The 22,473-nt window shown below is 41.2% G+C and overlaps 1 protein-coding gene across 1 annotated transcript in view; it reads left to right on the top strand.

The window, feature by feature from the left end:
• The window catches only part of LOC124779068 (ionotropic receptor 75a-like), a 134,388-nt gene that overhangs the window by 3,360 nt on the left and 108,555 nt on the right, over positions 1 to 22,473 (top strand). The window contains exons 2-3 of the mRNA XM_047253685.1: positions 16,263 to 16,430; positions 19,141 to 19,256. Coding sequence (XP_047109641.1) covers positions 16,263 to 16,430; positions 19,141 to 19,256 — 284 coding nt within the window. The remainder of the gene's footprint in view (positions 1 to 16,262; positions 16,431 to 19,140; positions 19,257 to 22,473) is intronic.

The raw sequence follows: 22,473 nt of genomic DNA, 5'->3' as shown, positions 1-22,473 counted from the left end.
TTTCTTAGGAACGGATAGGCGTATCAACATTCAAATTTATGTCACATACTAAGATCTACGGCCACTTGACAGTGTACAACATTTAAGCTTCCAAGTCAAATTAATCAAAAGATAGAGCCATTTATGTCACAGATTTGGGTACTCGCAAACTCGCTCATCAAATTCTCGTTGACCCAGAATCACGAAATTTGACAAGAAGCGAGTTTTCATAGTATAAGCAAAAGAAAAAATTCGAAAATTGTCAATTTGTAATTATAACCCATGAAAAAATATTTTTGTCATTTTTTAACCGTTTGTTTGTCCGTCTCTCCGTCCATTTTTTAAGATCCCGTTATTTTACGTCAGTTCAAATTTACCTCCTATACTAATATCTACAGTTCCTTGATGGGGTACAAAATTTAAGCTTCTAAGTCAGTGCAATCAAAAAGTACGTACATTTATATCAACACTCTAATACTCGCAAACTCGGTAATTAAAACCTGCAGGGTATGCCCCGTTGACCTACACTCATTAAATTTGCCAGGAAGCCAGGTTTAACAGTGCAAGTAAAGGAAAAATGCCAAAATAGTAATTCTTTTGCCAGTAGTCACCCGACTTTGTCTGTCCGTCTGTTAAAACCCCTTTTTTTCTCGGGAATGGGTTGACTTAACAAGATAAAATTTATATCAAAAACTAAGGCTTCTGCCCCCTTGTCGACGGACAAAATTTAAGATTGTAAGGCAATTCAGCTAACAGATATGGTGATTTATGTCACATATTTTTATACATGTAAATTCACTTATTAAATCCTATAGGGCACTTTCCGTTGACCTAGAATCACGAAACGTGGCAAGAAGCAAAGTTTCACCGTACAGGTAAAGGAAAACAATCGAAAAATTGTTAAACTGTAATTACGTCACATTAAAAACTTAAACTGCATTCACCATGCGTCAAAAACATAATAGAAAAAAAATTACTGCATATAAGATGTAGTCATGTTTTACTTAAGTAAATAAAAGTAATAATTCATTATATCTGCTCTCTCTTCATAAACCAACTGAAGCTCCGTGGCCGCCCTTTTTTGGATATCTGGGCTAGTTTCAGGAAATACTGTAGAGATTTTGTTTGGTCAGCACCTTTGTGCCATGATCAGTTTGTTTCCTTCATTCGAATCTTTAAAATGTGAACATGTTTTAAATTCTAATTAATCTACGGAAGCTGGAACTAAAAACAGTTTTAGTTTATTGTAGCCATTATGTTAATTTACTATTATAGGGCTATGTGGGACTGTACACTATCGGGTAATGGTGGCTTGTCATCTACAACTGAATAATGTTAAATTTCGTTGGCGAGTTAACACGTCGTTTTACATCCAAACGTAATTTTTGTGCAAAGATATTTCGTGACTATACTTGTGATTACTTACATTTTGCTTCGGTCAACCTTTTCAATCTGTTTCCCATGAGCTGTAGAGCACCACATGGAAACACTACTCGTATTTTGCCGAATTTCGTTTGTACATAATACACTCCTGGAAATGGAAAAAAGAACACATTGACACCGGTGTGTCAGACCCACCATACTGGCTCCGGACACTGCGAGAGGGCTGTACAAGCAACGATCACACGCACGGCACAGCGGACACACCAGGAACCGCGGTGTTGGCCGTCGAATGGCGCTAGCTGCGCAGCATTTGTGCACCGCCGCCGTCAGTGTCAGCCAGTTTGCCGTGGCATACGGAGCTCCATCGCAGTCTTTAACACTGGTAGCATGCCGCGACAGCGTGGACGTGAACCGTATGTGCAGTTGACGGACTTTGAGCGAGGGCGTATAGTGGGCATGCGGGAGGCCGGGTGGACGTACTGCCGAATTGCTCAACACGTGGGGCGTGAGGTCTCCACAGTACATCGATGTTGTCGCCAGTGGTCGGCGGAAGGTTCACGTGCCCGTCGACCTGGGACCGGACCACAGCGACGCACGGATGCACGCCAAGACCGTAGGATCCTACGCAGTGCCGTAGGGGACCGCACCGCCACTTCCCAGCAAATTAGGGACACTGTTGCTCCTGGGGTATCGGCGAGGACCATTCGCAACCGTCTCCATGAAGCTGGGCTACGGTCCCGCACACCGTTAGGCCGTCTTCCGCTCACGCCCCAACATCGTGCAGCCCGCCTCCAGTGGTGTCGCGACAGGCGTGAATGGAGGGACGAATGGAGACGTGTCGTCTTCAGCGATGAGAGTCGCTTCTGCCTTGGTGCCAATGATGGTCGTATGCGTGTTTGGCGCCGTGCAGGTGAGCGCCACAATCAGGACTGCATACGACCGAGGCACACAGGGCCAACACCCGGCATCATGGTGTGGGGAGCGATCTCCTACACTGGCCGTACACCACTGGTGATCGTCGAGGGGACACTGAATAGTGCACGGTACATCCAAACCGTCATCGAACCCATCGTTCTACCATTCCTAGACCGGCAAGGGAACTTGCTGTTCCAACAGGACAATGCACGTCCGCATGTATTCCGTGCCACCCAACGTGTTCTAGAAGGTGTAAGTCAACTACCCTGGCCAGCAAGATCTCCGGATCTGTCCCCCATTGAGCATGTTTGGGACTGGATGAAGCGTCGTCTCACGCGGTCTGCACGTCCAGCACGAACGCTGGTCCAACTGAGGCGCCAGGTGGAAATGGCATGGCAAGCCGTTCCACAGGACTACATCCAGCATCTCTACGATCGTCTCCATGGGAGAATAGCAGCCTGCATTGCTGCGAAAGGTGGATATACACTGTACTAGTGCCGACATTGTGCATGCTCTGTTGCCTGTGTCTATGTGCCTGTGGTTCTGTCAGTGTGATCATGTGATGTATCTGACCCCAGGAATGTGTCAATAAAATTTCCCCTTCCTGGTACAATGAATTCACGGTGTTCTTATTTCAATTTCCAGGAGTGTAGTTTCCAATATTGTGAATGCATAGGGTGAAAGTCCCAGTTAGCGTTCGCTCTTCTCAAGTAACCGTAGCGCACAAGCTGAATTTTGTTCACTTTTCTTCTCTCTACATGTACCTAAGTGCGTGTGTACGCGCGTGGATGTGTGTATGCGTGAGTGTGTGTGCTTTTGTTTGTTACAGTCATCTTCCCTGTAAATTCCTTTCATATGTTACCTAGGGCATCAGTTTAGAGTGTATGTAGTTGCTTATAATCTGCTTTGCCTCTGCCAATGTCTTTTGTTGTGGCAGTTTTCTTCTATTTTAAGTTTATAGTACAGGTTGTGGCTGGATTCGTGCTGTTAGATAGTGAGACAACGTTCTATGGGACCTCTGAGGTGTTCTGAATATCTGCTTTTAAAGTTGCTGCAGGGTTGCCCTATGTGTAGTGACCGACATGTGTTGCATGTAAGTTCGTATATGGCTAGTGTGTTGGATGTGCCTGTGGGTGTTTCCTATGTTCTGAGCTTTTACTGTATCCTGTTGTCTGTGCTACATTTTATTTGAAGCTCCCCTTTCTTTAGGATGTCGCCTATTCTGTGAAATATTCAGTGTTGTAGGTTGCATTTGGTCATTTCCTGCGTGTTGTGTTTTTCCGTGTTGTTGTGCAAGGTCTTCAATACATGTAACGTGTAATTCTTTTCTGTTCACATGTGCTTGTTTAGTTTTCTTATCTTGTGGGTATCAAACAAATTTCAGATTTGGCATCAAACGTACTTGTAAACAACTCAACACCAACTGGACTGGAGACACAAGAGCAACATTTACGCTGCGTTTCGCAAAGTTGAAAAGTGTTATTTACAAACGAAGTTATGCAAAATATGTGTATTGATTGTGTGTGTTTCCCAACAACTCATCGGACTGCAGATGAAAATAGATTTGTAAAAGCTAAATGTAAGTAATAGCAAATATTGTCGTGAAATATCTTTGCACGTCAATATTACGTTTAGGTATAAAGCGACGTGTTAACTCGTCAACCTAATTCAAATTAACATAATTTAGTCGCAGGTGATTGGGTAACAGTACAAATTAATGTACAAAGGGTACTGTGTAACTCTACAAAGTAAAATTAAGTTAATGACAGCAAAAACAAAAACTATTCTAGGCCTAATTTTCATAGATTAGTTACACTTCAACCATATCCACATTTTACAGATTAAAATAACGAATACCCACTGACGATGCCATAAAGGTGGTGAATCATTTTTGGGCCCCTATAAAAAAAATTGTGTTTTGCGTAACAGGCGGACTTTATATCCTGCAGCAGATGTATGGATCATATTCTCTCTGCTGTTGGCAGATGCAAATCACGTATAGGGTACAAAGGCATCCCACAGACATGCTCAGTCACAGTCGATCGCAGCTTTCTACATGATTAATGCCATCTGGATCTCTTAAAGCATCTACATTTCTTGCGACGACGCGGATACTACGACGATCAAATCAAACGTTACAGCTCGTAAACTAGAGTTCAGTATCAGTTACAATAAAATAGGTTTCATTATGACTGAAACTGAACTTAACCACTTATAAGAGTCCGTCTACTGATGGTAGTACCCGAAACGGTGTAAGGAACGTATACACATTAAACAATTCAGACTGCATTACGCACAAAAATTCACAATAGTCTCAGGTTCATTCACGAAGTTTATTGCCTTTATAGGTCGATCGCGCTACGTGCGACTGGCACCGACGTGGTTCACTGCACATTTCAATAAAGTCATGGACTTTACTTTGTGTGTACATGAACATTTCCACTTATACACAGACTATCTTATAATTTTTTTGTCTTGATCAAAGAGTACCAGGATTAAATTAAAAATAGGTGATATTACAGGGATACAGGCTTGCCCTCATCAGGTTTTTGGGAGATTTCCTGAGTTACGAGGCAAATAAAGTAATTTATTCTCAAAATATTCCCAATTAGGACGGTTTCTGACATACTATAACCTGGTCGGGTATTTGTCTGAAAATACTATGTCTCCACGACTGATCAGGATTGCAACAGCCCGTTTTAACTTCAGAGCTAGAGGGCAAAAATTATAACAAAAATCACATCCCTCCCCATCCACTACTTAGGCCTCTATAGGCAAAGTCTCACACAGAGAGATAGATTCTGCTCCAAATACTACAGTTGTATTACATAGAAGCACATTAACAGAACGGTCGCACTCCATTGAAGTTCTATATGAATTGCATGTTTGGTTTATTATTCAGCTATCATCAACATATTCGTCACTGGTTCAGTACAGAACACGTGAACACGTCACTTCTACCACATTACTGGTGGTAACACCGTTGCTTGCTGGTGAATACATTTATACAGAACACAAAATAAATGAAGAAGCTGGGTACAGGTGCTACTCTGAGATGAACGGATTTTCCACATTTAACCAGTCAGAAGACCGCTGGCACAAAAATCCACTTGTGCCATTTAGATGACCCCCACCGAAGAGAATAAACACAAAAATATCACGATATGTTCATAGAAGCTGGCCGTAACAATACACTGTATGCAGTAAAGATTGTTAATTAGAAAATATGTTCACTTCAATTCCGATATCGGATATTTCACCGCTAAAGTTTGTAATTCAGTATTTCATAAATCGTTGGAGATAATGAAATGAGGTTAAAAATTTTCTGTTGTGTAATGAGGTTACGTAATTAATATCCATGTCATTTATAACTTCGAGTCGGAATCATGCTGGTTTGGATTAGTATTGAAAGAAGGCATATCATGATGGGGAACGCGGATCATACTGGATTTCATCGTTTAGTACCTTAGTACTGAACAGAACTGGAACTAAATGGGAAGATGATGTGGTAACCTATAACTTTTACTGATCAAATGAAAGGGCGTCAATACTCTACGTTTAACACGACATTGTGATAAATGAAAATATCCCTGACAGCTGGTGAAACTTAGCTTTAATTGACCATAATACAGGTTTCACGGCTTACAGCCGCATCTTCAGGCGCAACCAAAACCATTACAATAGTCTGTCACAAGTCAACCCGTGGTCTAGGCGTAACAAACACCATTGATTATGAACCAAAAGGACCTCAGTCCCGTGCTCGAACCTCGCCGCTGCTTAAATTGTAAATAATAATCATCGGTAATGGCAGCCAAAAACTTCCAGCGTAAGAAGCCACCCTCGCTCTGCAGCAGCCTTGTCAAAGAGGACGGAGGAGCGGACAGAGCTTCGGCGCGGTCTCTTGCCCTTGGGGTGGGAAACTCCCCCTAAAAGTTGGAAGAATCAGCAATGATCAGTGGCAGGAGGATAGAGAAGGCAATGGGAACCACTGCATTAAAGACACATAATGTGTAATGTGTACCAACAGGACATGTGGCCTGTAATTGAAAAGTGACGTGATGATCTCTTCATTGGCAAAAGATCCCGGATTAGTCCCCCATTCGGATCTCTAGGTGGGGACTGCCAAAGGGGTAGTGACCATGAAAAAAAGATCGACCAACCTATGAAACGATAAATTCTACGATTCGGAGCGTGGCATGTCAGAAGTCTAAAAGTTATATGGAAGCTAAAAATTTAAAAAAGGAAATGCTAAGGCTCAGTCTGAATATAGTGCAGATCAGTGAAGTGAAATGGGAAGAAGATAAGGATTTCTGGTCTGATGACTATAGAGTAATATTAACAGCAGCAGAAAATGGTATAACAAGATTAGGATTCGACATGATTAGGAAGGTAGGGCAGACAGTGAGTTACTGTGAGCAGATCAGTTATAGGGTTGTTCCCATCAGAATAGACCGCAAAACAACTCCGAAAACGATAGTTCAGGTAAACGTGCCGACGTCGCAAGCTGGAGATCAAGAGTTGGAGACAGTATATGAGGATATTGAACCGGTTAATTCAATATGTAAAGGGAGATGAAACTATAATAGGCACAGAGGACTGGAATGCGGTTATACGGCAAGGAGTAGCAGAAAGCGTTACAAGAAAATATGGACTTGGTAGTAGGAATGAAAGACGAGAAAGACTAACTGAGTTCTGCAATAAATTTTAGCTAGTAATAGTGAATACTTTGTTCAAGAATCACAAAAGGAGGAGGTATACTTGGAAAAGGCTAGAAGATATGAGATGCTATCAGTTAGATTACATCATGGTCCGTCAGAGGATCTGAAATCAGATATTGGATTGGAAGTAGTACCCAGAGAAAGAAATAGACTCAAATCGCTATTTAGTTGTGATGACTGAAACTTAACAGACTAGTCGCAAAGAATCAATACGCAAAGAAGTGGGATGAGGAAGTACTAAGGAACGACCTGATACCCTTGAAGACCTCTGAGGATATACATATTGCGGTAGTTAATAGTTCAGTAGACAGTTGAGTTAAAAGGAAAGTACATCTGTAAAAACGGCAGTAACAGAACTTCGAAAGAAAATCATAGCTACAAGGATGGTAACTGCAAAGAAAACACCTACATCTACATCTACATTTATACTCCGCAAGTCACCCAACGGTGTGTGGCGGAGTGCACTTTACGTGCCACTGTCATTACCTCCCTTTTCTGTTCCAGTCGCGTATGGTTCGCGGGAAGAACGACTGTCTGAAAGCCTCCTTGCGCGCTCGAATCTCTCTAATTTTACATTCGTGACCTCCTCAGGAGGTATAAATAGGGGGAAGCAATATATTCGATACCTCATCCAGAAACGCACCCTCTCGAAACCTGGACAGCAAGCTACACCGCGATGCAGAGCGCCTCTCTTGCAGAGTCTGCCACTTGAGTTTGCTGAACATCTCCGTAACGCTATCACGGTTACCAAATAACCCTGTGACGAAACGCTCCGCTCTTCTTTGGATCTTCTCTATCTCCTCCGTCAACTCTATCTGGTACGGATCCCACACTGATGAGCAATACTCAAGTATGGGTCGAACTAGTGTTTTGTAAGCGACCTCCTTTGTTGATGGACTACATTTTCTAAGGACTCTCCCAATGAATCTCAACCTGGTACCCACCTAACCAACAATTAATTTTATATGATCATTCTACTTCAAATTGTTCTGCACGCATCCTCCCAGATATTTTACAGAAGTAACTGCTACCAGTGTTTGTTCCGCTATCATATAATCATACAATTAAGGATCCTTCATTCTATGTATTCGCAATACATTACATTTGTCTATGTTAAGGGTCAGTTGCCACTCCCTGCACCAAGTGCCTATCCGCTGCAGATCTTCCTGCATTTCGCTACAATTTTCTAATGCTGGAACTTCTCTGTGTACTACAGCATCATCCGCGAAAAGTCGGATGGAACTTCCGACACTATCTATTAGGTCATTTATATATATTGTGAAAACAATGGTCCCATAACACTCCCCTGTGGCACGCCAGAGGTTATTTTAACGTCTGTAGACGTCACTCCACTGATAACAACATTATGTGTTCTCTCTGCTAAAAACTCTTCATTCCAGCCACACAGCTGGTCTGATATTCCGTAGGCTCTTACTTTGCTTATCAGGCGACAGTGCGGAACTGTATCGAACGCCCTCTGGAAGTTAAGGAAAATAGCATCTACCTGGGAGCTTTTATCTAATATTTTCTGGGTCTCATGAACAAATAAAGCGAGTTGTGTCTCACACGATCGCTGTTTCCGGAATCCATGTTGATTCCTACAGAGTAGATTCTGGGTTTCCAAAAACGACATCATACGCGAGCAAAAAACATGTTCTAAAATTCTGCAACAGATCGACGTCAGAGATATAGGCCTATAGTTTTGCGCATCTGCTCCACGACCCTTCTTGAAGACTGGGACTACCTGTGCTCTTTTCCAATCATTTGGAACCTTCCGTTCCTCTAGAGACTTGCGGTACACGGCTGTTAGAAGGGGGGCAAGTTCTTTCGCGTACTCTGTGTAGAATCGAATTGGTATCCCGTCAGGTCCAGTGGACTTCCCTGTTTTGAGTGATTCCAGTTGCCTTTTTATTCCTTGGACACTTATTTCGATGTCAGCCATTTTATCGTTTGTGCGAGGATTTAGAGAAGGAACTGCAGTGCGGTCTTCCTCTGTGAAACAGCTTTGGAAAAAGGTGTTTAGTATTTCAGCTCTACGCGTGTCATCCTCTGTTTCAATGCCATCACCATCCCGAAGTGTCTGGATATGCTGTTTCGAGCCACTTACTGATTTAACGTAAGACCAGAACTTCCTAGGATTTTCTGTCAAGTCGGTACATAGACTTTTACTTTCGAATTCACTGAACGCTTCACGCGTAGCCCTCCTTACGCCAACTTTGACATCGTTTAGCTTCTGTTTGTCTGAGAGGTTTTGGCTGCGTTTACACTTGGAGTGAAGCTTCCTTTGCTTTCACAAATGAATATCAGTAGAATATTTCAATTGATCGATCAAACAAAAAGTACAAAAATTCAGGAATATAGAAGGTCAAGTTACTTATGAATGAAATAAATAGCAAGTGCAGGGAAGCTAAGGCGAAATGGCTGTATGAGAAATGTGGAGAAATCGAAATAGAAATGATTGTTGGAACGATTGACTCACCCTACAGAAAAGTCAAAATAACCTCTGGTTAAATTAAAAGGAAGTGTGGTAACAGTAAGAGTGCAACGGGCATTCCACTATTAAATGCAGAGGAAAGAGCGGATTGGTGGAAGAGTACACTGAAGCCTGTATGAAGAGGCGGACGTGTCTAGTGACTTGATACCAGAAGAGTCAGGAGTTTTACAGCGAAAAGATTTGGGATCCAGTTTACACATGGAGCTTTGGAGTAGAAAATGAAATAACGCAGAACAGATAGACAACATTGATTCAGAATTTGTAAAATCATTGGAAGAAGTGGCACAAAACGTCTATTCACGTTGGTGTGTAGCATTTATGGGACTGGAGATAAATAGTCAGACTTAAGGGAAAACATCATCCACACAATTCCAAAGATTGCAAGAGCCCACATGCGCTACAATTATCACACGATCAGGTTAACAGATTGTGCATCGAAGTTTCTTGGCTTTAGGAAAGGTAAAGGTACCAGGGAGGTAGTTCTGATGTTGGGTTGATAATGGAAGCAAGATTAAAGGAAAATCAAGACACGTTCGCAGGGTCTGTCGACATGCAGGAAGCTGTCGACAATGTCAGATGGTGCAAGATGTTGTAAATTGTGAGATAAATAGGGGTAAGCTGTATGGAAAGACGGGTAGAAAACGTGAAAAAAGAAATAGGAACAATAAGAGAGTAAGACCATGTTGAGAAGGGTATAAAACATTGTTTAATGTAGTGTTTAATCTATATGTCGCAGATTCAATGACGGAAATAATGGAAAGATACAAGAATGGTATTCAAATTCGAGGGGGAAGGATATCAATGATAAGATTTTCTGTCGGCAACGCTGTCCTGAGTTGAAGTGAAGAAGAATTACAGAATCTTTTGAACAGTGTGAACAACCTAATGAGTGCAGAATATGGTGTAAGAGTGAATCAGAGAAAGATGAGAGTAGTGAGAAGTAGTAGAAGTGAAACGAGTGAGAAGCTTAACGTCAGGATGTTGATCACGAAGTAGATTAAGTTAAGGAATTCCACTACCTAGGTACCAAAATACCCAATGACGGACGGAGCAAGGAGAACATCAAAAGCAGACTGCACTGGCAAAATGGGCATTCCTGGCAAAGAAAAGTCTAAAGTATAAAACATAGGCCCTAATTTGAGGAAAAAACTTCTGAAAATGTACGTTTGGAGCACAGCATTGTATGATAGTGAGACATGAACTGAGCGAAAACCGGAACAGTAGAGAATGGAAGCATTTAAAATGTGGTGCTACAGAAAAATATTTAATATTAGGTAGGCCGATAAGGTAAGGAATGAAGAGGTTCTTCGCAGGATCGACAGGAAATGAATTTGTGGACAACACTAAACAAAGAAGGAACGGGATGGTAGGACAGCTGTTAAGACATCACGCAATAGCTTCCATGGTACTAGAGGAAGCTGTAGCATATAAAAATTATAGAGGAACATAGAGATTGGAATACATCCAGCAAATATTTGAGGGCGTATGTTGTAAGTCCTAAAGGAAGTGCTACACTGAGATTAAGAGGTTGACATAGGACAGGAATTCGTGGCGGGCCGCTTCAAACCCGTCAGAAAACTAAAAAAAAAAAAAAAAAAAAAAAAAAAAAAAAAAAAAAAAAAAATCGCTGGCAGGATCTGTATTTATTCTAATTCTATTATTCCATCTCCTCTTTCCCTGTCTCGCTTCTTCCCCCTCCTTCTGCCCACCTCCTCCACCCCCACTCCCTGTCCATCTCCTCCTGCTCTCTCTCTCTGTTGATCCAACCTCCCCACTCTCTCTTTCATCTGTTCTTCCACCCTCTGACCATCTATCCCTCTTCCGCCCCGCCCCTCCCTCTGATAATTCAAAAAGAAAAAGTTGAACCTAGCGTTCTTAGTAAAGGTATTTCCAGTCTGAGAATACTGTCAGTATTTAAAAAAAAAAAAATTAACTGCTTTTGCAAGTCCTTTGCTGTCTCTGCCAGAATTACGGTGTCATCGGAAAACCTCAATGTTTCTGTTTCTTTTCCCTCAACTTTAATCGCTTCTCCAAACTTTTTTTTGGTATCCTGAACTGCTTCCTCAATGTACAGATGAATAACATCCGGGACGAGTACAACCCTGTCTCATTCCCTTCTCAACTACTGGCTTTCTATCATGTCCTTCGACTCTTATAATGTACGGCTATTAATTTTGTAACTTCTTTATCTTTTTTCCTCTCCATCCTGAGTCACTTCTGAGGATTATTCTATACGATGAGATCTGAGGAACAATGACTGTTAATGAATGAATGAAATAAAGGTGGAGTAGGAAACATAAGGACTTTAATATCTAATTGTCCCAAGAGGAAAGGTCAATTTTCAGGTATATGACAGGAGCGATCATTCGAAGAAAGAAAGTCTAGTGATTGTGATTTCTAAAATACAAACCTGAAGAGTTATGAGCACTTGTTCATCTTCGATAGCTTGAAACTCATCTCTTCTAATAAGGTATTTTTTCTTTCCAGTAAGCGTGGGGTCCAAACCACGTTCCTTAAGAGCTATGAGCATTTACTCGATACAAGTGTTTCACAGTAGCGAAGACAACCAAGTGCACATAGCAGTTAAGTTAAGCACTTTAGAGCCCATGTTTACTTCACATCTTTTTTCTTGTTTCGGTGCATACAAGCACCTTTCAAAATATGGAATGTAAAGAGCTTGCAATAGAGGATATTTTTTACACATTATCGGTGGAGTGGTCATTGCTCTTAAGGTATGCGTTTTAGAGCTCATGTTTACTAGACGTTTTTGCTTTGGATGATCGTTGCTGTTATACCACTGAATACTGACGTTTCCTCCCGGGACACACTGTATAGAAATACCAACTGGCTTCACTTAAAACTTCCGGGCTGATAGGCCGTGGTCGAAGTATAAAACTTGAGAGGCACCCACATCCCTTGCTCATACTGTGGCATCAAGCAGTCAGGCCTGCAAGATGAGTGGTCTGCCAAGCGAGTGGATTCATTCTTATTTATCGAGTAACATGAACTCTAGTACTCACACTTAAGTTACAAGTTATCCTCCTATATGATTAATACGCAACGGAAACACGCTTCTGACTATCAGTAATTTACAGAACTCTGACTTTACCCTACGCACTGGCAATACCACATTTTCTTTTTGCCTTTTATTTAACGGCTTTTGTCAACACATGGCCACCGCACTGAATATGAATGGCGCACACACTATAAAGTCGGGACATTATGACAACATACAATTCGAAGGAAAAGTCCACCAATCTTTTTCTTTTCACTATCTTATTTATTCCGATAAATTCTCTAACCTAAACACACAAATTCTATAACCTACAACAATAACACATGAGAAATTCCGCCCAGTGGGCATGGCTTTACAATAGTGAATCTCTATATTATGGTCTCGTAATTATTTATCGCTACAGTGCACTTTCTGGATAGGATGGTGGATCTTTTATTATTTCTCACACTTCGACTCTCACAATCATCATCACGAAACTATACTCCAGACCGAGCAGTACAGAAGGAACAAGCATAACCCACTCATCTTTTGAAACTACCTTGCTACTCTCCCATGCAAACCACACATACCCAAATTACATGACATACACCACACCACGACATGAAATACAAAACACTAAATAGTCACAACACTATCACTTTCAGCTTTCCCACTTCAATTAGTATTTATCCCAGTTTCACACGACACTGCCCCACTTTGTAATTCTACTTTCCTACTATGAACTCTGGAGATATATGCACGTCTTCCTGTGCAATGCAAGCCAAGTGGCGTTGCTGGATAGACGGCCGACTCACCTTGCTTCTCTCTCAGAGTTTGAATCTAGCGTCACACGGAATCACATCACGCAGAGTAATATTAAGAACATATTCATCACACACGCGAGTCCTCAACTGATACCGTGGACGAGTACTTCTCTTTATCCTTTGTCTCATACACAGATTGAGACTCACACAGTACTCACCACGTGGAAGTACTCGTCTCTAATTTCAAGTCCTGCACACGCCATTTCTTAAATATTTCAGCTTATGGTACACACGCTATTTCTTAAATACTTCAACTTATTGTACACACACTAGTAATTCAGCTTAACTTAAGCACACGGAAGTATTTCAACTTATTGCTACACGTGGTTTCATTGTGACCGTTGGTCACTTCCGAAGATTACTGCAATCCCATTAATATTACCTGCCTGACATTTAATTCTCCCCACAAAAGTTCCTGAAATAGAGAAATTATTATTTCAAACTACTCTTAAATATTCCACATGCATACCATGTCTCCACTCTTTCGTCATTACGGAGCACAACTGCAACAGGTCTTAACAGCAAAAGATCCAGCGGCAGAGTGCTGAAACATGGCCGTATTCAGGTTCTCTCGCACCTCTGTCGAAGTGGGGGAGCACCTTGCTACCGTATTGGTCAGCCACATTTCAGGCGCTCAAAGCTCAGGTAAATTTCATCTCTTTGGTCCCACCAAAGGTGGCCAAACGATCGACTCAAAGATGATTATGTATTCACATTCATTCCACAGATCTCACCAAACTGGATGTAGGGATTTACTTTGTGAGAGTGCACATGCGATCAATTAAACAAATAAATTGTCATTCTTTCCCACACTGGTATCCGGCTTCGCTGTATTAATTGAAATTGAGTTATTTTACAAAAAAAAGTGTTGTTCTGACAAAAATAACGAAGTATGTTGTACCTATTTTCAATGTCGGGCGGCACTGTACCCTTTCAAACTCTCTCCTGACATTTCGTCTCCGACTGCGGGAGACATCCTCGGAGGTAAAGCGGCGAACTGCGAAGAGAACTCGACGAAGCGCTGATTGTATAGGAAGTACAGAGGGCGTCACAGTCGATCACGTGGCGTCGGCTATGAGATTGTCTCTGGTAATGCCAACATTCTCGATTGAAAGTAATCGATCGTCACGCTTGCGGTGCAACGCTGACATCCAAATTTTATCCAGTTTAACACCTTCGTATTTCCTGTTAAAATTATTACGATGTTTATCAATCTCGATAGCCTCTCTATACAAGCGTGCATAATAATGCGAGGTTTTTGATATGACGCTCGTCGTCGTTTAATCACAGACACATCCAGGAAGTTCAATTGCCGATTCCTTTCCGTCTCCATAGTGAATTGGATTTTCGGATTAATGCTGTTTAAATGTGTTAGGAAGGCATCCAACTCCTCTGCTCCGTGTGTCCATACTACGAACGTGTCATCGACGTAGCGATACCATCTGGCTGGTCTCTTACTGGCAGTCTCTTACTGGCAGTTGGCTACACCGGGGGTATATAAAATTCCTTGTAGTTGTGGACAGGTTTATATCGGCACCACAAAGAGAAGTGTGAACACCCGTCTTGTTGATCATAAGAGGAATTGCCGCCTGGGTCACACGGATAAATCGGCCGTAGCGGAACATGTTTACCAGGAAGGTGATCATGAAATAAAATTCAGCGAGACGAGCGTCATATCAAAAACCTCACATTATTATGCACGCTTGTATGGAGAGGCTATCGAGATTGATAAACATCGTAATAATTTTAACAGGAAAGACGAAGGTGTTGAACTGGATAAAATTTGGATGTCAGCGTTGCACCGCAAGCGTGACGATCGATTACTTTCAATCGAGAATGTTGGCATTACCAGAGACAATCTCATAGCCGACGCCACGTGATCGACTGTGGCGCCCTCTGTACTGCCTATATAATCAGCGCTTCGTCGAGTTCTCTTCGCAGTTCGCCGCTTTACCTCCGAGGATGTCTCCCGCAGTCGGAGACGAAACGTCAGGAGAGAGTTTTATACTTCGACCACGGCCTATCAGACCGGAAGTTTTAAGTGAAGACAATACCGGCCGTGAAAGCTTACATTGAATACCAACTGTGTTTGGAAGAGACATCGATTTGAAATATCCACATAACGAATGCTGTGACTTTACGGATAGCAAAGAAAGAGAATATGTCTGGTATTCTGGTCACATTTATTGTGTACCAAAATATCTTGGTAGGCTTCATTCTGTAATGTTACTTATAATCCGTCTTGATTGCAAAATGTTTATTCATATGACCGGTTTCGGTTCATCTAGAACCATCTTCAGATCTGTAACGATAATGATACTAATTTACTATTTCACGAATCCAAATCTTTTTCATCCTATCTAATAAATATCATATGTACCAGAACGTGCCTGATATTTCGGTTACAGGAGTAACCCGTCGAAATACAGCAACTTTCACATGCTGCTTCAAATAAAATTGGTTGGCGGAATGCACTTCATTTATATTAATTATAACACGCCACCTGTCGGTAATAGTGTTACAATTAATGTAAATGACGCGTATTCTGCCAACCAATTTTGTTTGACGCAGCATGTGAAAGATGCTGTATTTGGACGGGTTACTCCTGTAACCGAAATATCAGGTACGTTCTGGTACATTTAATGTTTATTGGATAGTATGAAAAAGATTTGCATTCGTGAAATGGTAAAATAGTATCATTATCGTTGCAGATCTGAAGATGGTTCTAGATGAAGCGAAACAGGTCATATGAATAAAAATTTTGCAGTCAAGACGGATTATAAGTGACATTGTAAAATAACTGATTGCGGCTATCCCATCAGACATTATTTCTGTTTTTGCAAAATTCATTCTGTAACTTATAACCATACCTGGAAATCAATTAATCATTTTACGGTAACTGTACTGATGTACTCGTACATTTCAGCTAACAGCCAGTGTCCTGTGTGTTGCAGCTGCTGGACGTGTACCGGCTGACAAGCTTCACCCCGGTGCTGAACGTCTCTCTTGCTGGTTGGGCGGTGAGGCGGGACTCCGGAGTCAGCCTGTACCTGCTGCCACGTCCCGACACGTCCAAACGACGCAACAGTCTCCACGGGGCCAAGCTGAAAGCCGGAGCTGCGGTACCCACTACAGTGACGCTTACTAAACTAAAACATTCTAAAGATAAGATCGCATAAATATGTCATTACTTAAAACAATCGTTTTCGACAGGCTTGCTACCATATTCAGGTGTTAAAAAATCTTTTTGTTGTGAAAAGCGTTTATTTTAAGTTATACTTCACACCAAGTTGTCATGCGGATAAAAACAGCACATTACAAAAGGTGTGCCATGTCTAAAATGTTTAAAAACACAGAATGAAATTTTCATTCTGCAGCGGAGTGTGTGGTGATATGAAATTTCCTGGCAGATTAAAACTGTGTGCTGGACCGAGGCTCGAACTCGGGACACAGTTTTAATCTGTCAGGAAGTTTCATAAAGCTTTATGTTTGTAAATATTTCAGTTATCACAAACCTCTTATAACGTGCCGTTCTCATACACATGACAACTTGGCCTAATGTCCAACTAAAAATTAACATGTTTCATAACAAAAAAAATTCTTAAAACCTGAAGATGCCAGCAGAGTCTGTTGAAACTGGTTGTTTTAAATAAAGAAATATTTATATCATCTCAGCCTAACAATGTTTTTCGCAAGTATTAAAGATCGCTCATTCTGTCCCCACAAAAATGTAGGTCAATCTCCTAGTTGAATTACTTTGTATTGGGCATATTATAGCTGTGTAGTTACTTAGTGCAGTGTTTGTCTTGATACGTACTGAAGCGTGCCACCTAATGGGAACAATAGCGTAAAGTTACAAATTCTTCTCTACAATCAGCTATAATATCTTGTTTTTGTGCACCATTATTTTATGCTAGTAGTTCACTATTAGGTTCTTATCATCGGTGTGAAGTGGATTGGTGTTCTTCTGAGCGAGCTTACTATAGCTTCCTAGGTGGCTGCACTATTTTCCATAGTAGGCGAGAAACGATGTACAACGTCATTGCAAATATATGAGGGGTCTGTTATTTGATGCATGTCCAAAAGAACAAACATCACATATATAATTAAGGTGAGAACTTCCAATTCATTACTTCAGTGCGGATGCACACCATGTTCCAACTCTTATGGGAATCGGCGAAATGCCGCGAGTAATGAGGATAATGGGCAAGGGACAGCTACATCAGTAGTGTATGGTTAAGTCGGGAATTTGAGTCTGACGGGAAGGCTGCCAGTGTAGTCTGTGCATTTGCGTTGATCATTGTGTCCAGATGGTGCAGTGGTCAGTGAGTCCGCCTAGTAAGCAGGGGAACTGTGCTTGAATCCCGCACAAAATTTTCGACTTACCCCATCGATTTAAATCAGCGTCCACTGGCAGACAATGTCATTAATCCTTTTTTAAGTGCAAATATTCACCTTACCATTGTTATGTGTTCAAGAAACATTTTATTCACTATCTCTTACATGCATTTATTTGTTTATGGAAGATATCATCTTGCGTCGCATTACATGTTATCAGCCACTGAAGTGTAGCAGCATTCGCAAAATTTGACATCTGTCTCTAAACAACTCCTGTTTCAGAAAGTACATCAATTCTGACATGCTCTTTAGCTTCACATTTGGTACTTTCTTACACTGTAATACCTGACTACAAGTGCAATAGGCCTACATGAATGATCATTGTTGCCCATAAAAGTGATTACATCGTGCCGTCTTAGTAATCGGATTTATTGTAACAGTGTTGTTGTTCACCTAATCTTCTGAGAGCAACCCAGGAATTTTTAAATCAGGAGCAATGAGTGGGAATCTTAACCACAAAATATTAATTACAAGAACAGTTTGAAGGAATATAACTACAGAAACGTTAATTCAATTGGAAGTTAGTTAAAAAGGGCCTCTGTGAGCACGATAACTTCAGCTGTGATATTTTCCAGCAACACGCGTCCAATAATGATGTTCTCTTTCAACGATAGGTTTCATCACACAAAATGATTCATGCGATTCTCACGTCACATATGATGAAGCTCTTTGGATTATTAATCCTCCTAGTACACTGGCGTCAGTATAAACCAAATTTTAATTGTAAGTTTGCCTGTTGAATGTAGAATTTATGGAAACAGAACAGCTGCTACACGAAACGACTGAATAAAACTACGAAAATATTATTTTACACTAATGTTTGTAGCCATTGTTAGGATCCCTTGCCCCATCTGTTTTGCTACCCCACCTAATGCCACTAGGGTCCATATGAGCCCCCAAGAACCATGGAAAAATAAATATTCCTTGGTTTCAAAGCTATTATTTTCAAAATATATGATTTTCTCCATGTGAGTGAGTTGTACCCAATGAAGGTTTGATCAGTTTTGTATTTACAACATATTAAAATGTATTCATAGTTTTTTGCTCTATACCACTGGGGTCTGACTGACTCGAACTAATTTTTCTTTTAATTTCGTAAATGTAACATGCAAGATTATGACTGTTATGTTGACCAGCTGTAATCTTCGGTTTTGTGTTATGTCATTAAGACACTGTCAATATATACCGTGTAAATTACTTGGGAGCTTTATCACCCCAGTGGTATTCAGTTAAACAAAGAAATTCGTAACAGTAGTATGGTTAACGTTTGTGCGCTGTAAAGAACTACTAAAATGTAATCGATCTGTTTTCATCATTCTGTGCATTGAACGTGTTTCACTAATATCATCATTTCCAAAATGAATGCCAATCTTGCATCTCACATATGTTATGCATAATACTTCTGGTCGTAATAACCAATATATTTTCCCACAGATTCTGTTCCCGAAATATTTTACTGGGATGTATGATTTACGACTGCCTCACCTCGACACCTGGACGAAGATTACATATCCTCTCATCGAATATCTAGGACAGAATTTTAATTTCACGTAAGTCTAAATAATTTATGAAAATTTCAAGCAAATATTCAACTGCTGTTACACACGATTCTAATACAGTCGTAGGAAATATCTGGAATCAGTAACGAAACTGAGACCTCGTACAAACACTGTCATTTTGGGTATGCACCGATGACCTGCCTATGCAGTTAATTAGATTTTGAAGAATACGTAATTGGAAAACACAAGCGTTGCTAACCACTGTAATGGAACTATCGCGAACATATTGGTACGAGTGAAACACGATGGTATATAGAGTGTTAAAGCTACTTGTTTTTTTTTTTTACACATTCAACATATCTGTTCATCATTTTATTCGAACACAATTCTCACGGTCGAAGACCACTCGCACTTCATTGCAGCTGATGTTCCTTCACGTGGCGCTTTTCTTCTGCTGCAGTGCTCTTGATTTGCTACTACAAGGTTTCTGAATCACGTCCAAGTTCCTTTTAATCCATTATTATCGCCGCGTTCTCCTTATAGTTGGAACAACTCCTCTCTTTATGTAGGAGGAGGCAAGTAATGCCCTTTTACTAGAGTGATAAGAGTAGCTGTGGAAACAAGCGCTGCACTGCAGCGAAATGCACATAATCAAATTCTGCGTCATATCTAAATGTCGTCAGTTAACTAATGAGTCCCACGCCTTGTGAATGCATTCATTCCACACCCCCGTCTCGGATATCGTCGCTTCCCACATCAGCTTGACAAGGCATTAGATCTGCGATCGCTCCCATAAGTCCTTCAGCAGGATACCACACGCTGACGCCACAATAAATATTTCTAAAAAGCTTCCCATCAACTCACAAACTGCATGTCGTCCACATAAAATGGACATCCTGCCTACAGCGGAGTGTTTACTTTGTCACCTTCGTCCCTGCAACGGGACTAGCTTCGTGGTGTCGAGCCCAAAATTGAGATGGAGGACAGTGATAGTTTTATACATACGAGGTTCAAGATGTACTGTAAGTTTCTATACTTATGTCTCATCACGAACCACAGATTCGTAGTATAAGCTCAGTTTCATCGTTGTATGCACTATCTGATACTAAACGTCTTCTTATCTTCAGTATCGTACCCGTCACACAGTTCTTAACAGCGGAACGATCGCACAGAGGACTTTAAAAAAAGATACTCTCCTGACATAGAGTAGTGGCAGGATGAATGTCCAGGACGCACTCTCAGCATCTTACGCGTCTTTGACAGAGGGCGTCCAGGGCCGTTCCTCAAGCGGTCGCTGTATATGGACAACATGTAGCCCAGCCAGTGTGGTCAAGACATTACAGATTACGCTGTTTCTTCTCGCGCTTTTCTTCTGCTGCAGTGCTCTTGATTTGCTACTACAAGATTTCTGAATCACGTCCAAGCTCATTTTAATCCCTTACTATCGCTGTGTTCTCCTTATAGTTGGAACAACTCATCTCTTTCTGTAGGAGGAAGCAAGTAATGCCCTTTTACTAGAGTGATAGAGTAGTTGTGGAAACAAGCGCTGCACTGCAGCGAAATGCACATAATCAAGTTCTGCGTCATATCTGAATCAGAAATTTTATTCGTGACATAAAAACATAGATACCTTAGTAGGCTTCACAATGATCGCAAAACTCTACATTTTTCTGACATGTTTAAAATAAACTACTACGATATAGCTTTCACTGTGAATATGGAAGAAGCAATTAATATATTTCGTTTTAAGGTTTAATAGTTGACTGTTTCTTACCTTATAAATATACATGTTTAACTTCTTACTTTTAGTTTATTTTCATCTACCTCATTTATTGTTATTCACTACTGCTACTAGTTATTACTGAATTCTTATTAAAATGCTAAATCATTGCGAAGAATACATTATGAAAATAAAGAAAAGAATTTATTAATCACCTCAGTTTACTGATAAACATTGTATAGTATTGGGCTGTATTTAGCAAAGCGACTCGTGAAAATGACGATTTTGACCTTCGGAGGTAGCTCTAAATGATACATACATGGTTAAACAGCATATAACATAAACCTTTTCAACGGCCTTGCAGCAGTGGTAACACCGGTTCCCGTCAGATTACCGAAGTTAAGCGCAGTCGGGCTGGGCTAGCACTTGGATGGGTGACCATCGGGTCTGCCGAGCGCTGTTGGCAAGCGGGGTAGACGCAGCCCTTGTGAGGCAAACTGGGGAGCTACTTGATTGAGGAGTACCGGCTCCGGTCTCGGAAACTGACATGCGGCCGGGAGAGCGGTGTGCATGCCCCTTCATATCAGCATCAAGTGACGCTGTGCCCTGAGGATGACCGTGCGCCCTGTCCACACCACGTACCTGATAATCCCGCGGCGGTCGTACTGTTCTGCCCCACACTGCTGTTGGCTTGCCTGAAATTATCTATCGAAATATGCAAGCGGGTTTAGGGGAGCCACTCAACGTTACAACACAACACTGTCCAATGTCTGGTATGAACATCTATATTCTGACAAGGGGACCTCCCCATCGCACCCCCCTCAAATTTAGTTATAATTTGGTACAGTGGATAGGCCTTGAAAAACTGAACACAGATCAATCGAGAAAACAGGAAGAAGTTGTATGGAACTATGAAAAAATAAGCAAAATATACAAATTGAGTAGTCCATGAACAAGATATGCAACAACAAGGTAAGATTAAGATCGGGAGTGCCATGGTCCCGTGGTTAGCGTGAACAGCTCCCGAACAAGATTTTAACTTTTTATTTTCAATTTATGTGACAAACACTTATGTTTTCATCACTTTTTTGGGAGTGATTATCACATCCACAAGAAAACCTAAATTGGGCAAGTTAGAAGAATCTTTTTACCCATTCGCCAATTGTACAAGTTAGGTGGGTCGACAACATATTCCTGTCATGTGACGCACATGCCGTCACCAGTGTCGTATAGAATATATCAGACGTGTTTTCCTGTGGAGGAATCGGTTGACCTATGATCTTGCGATCAAATATTTTCGGTTCCCATTGGAGAGGCACGTCCTTTCGTCCACTAATCGCACGGTTTTGCGGTGCGGGCACAAAAAACAGACACTAAACTTATTACAGTGAACAGAGACGTCAATGAACGAACGGACATATCATAACTTTGCGAAAATAAAGAAAGTAATCTTTCCACCAGAGGGAAGACTTGAACCAAGGACCTTTCACTCCACAGCTGCTCACGCTAACCACGGGACCACGGTGCTCCTGAGCTCAGACTACCCTT

Source organism: Schistocerca piceifrons, chromosome 1, assembly GCF_021461385.2.
Source record: "Schistocerca piceifrons isolate TAMUIC-IGC-003096 chromosome 1, iqSchPice1.1, whole genome shotgun sequence".
NCBI classification, from domain to species: domain Eukaryota; kingdom Metazoa; phylum Arthropoda; class Insecta; order Orthoptera; family Acrididae; genus Schistocerca; species Schistocerca piceifrons.
Note: the sequence above shows the minus strand (reverse complement) of the source record. Positions and strands in the feature narration are given on the sequence as shown.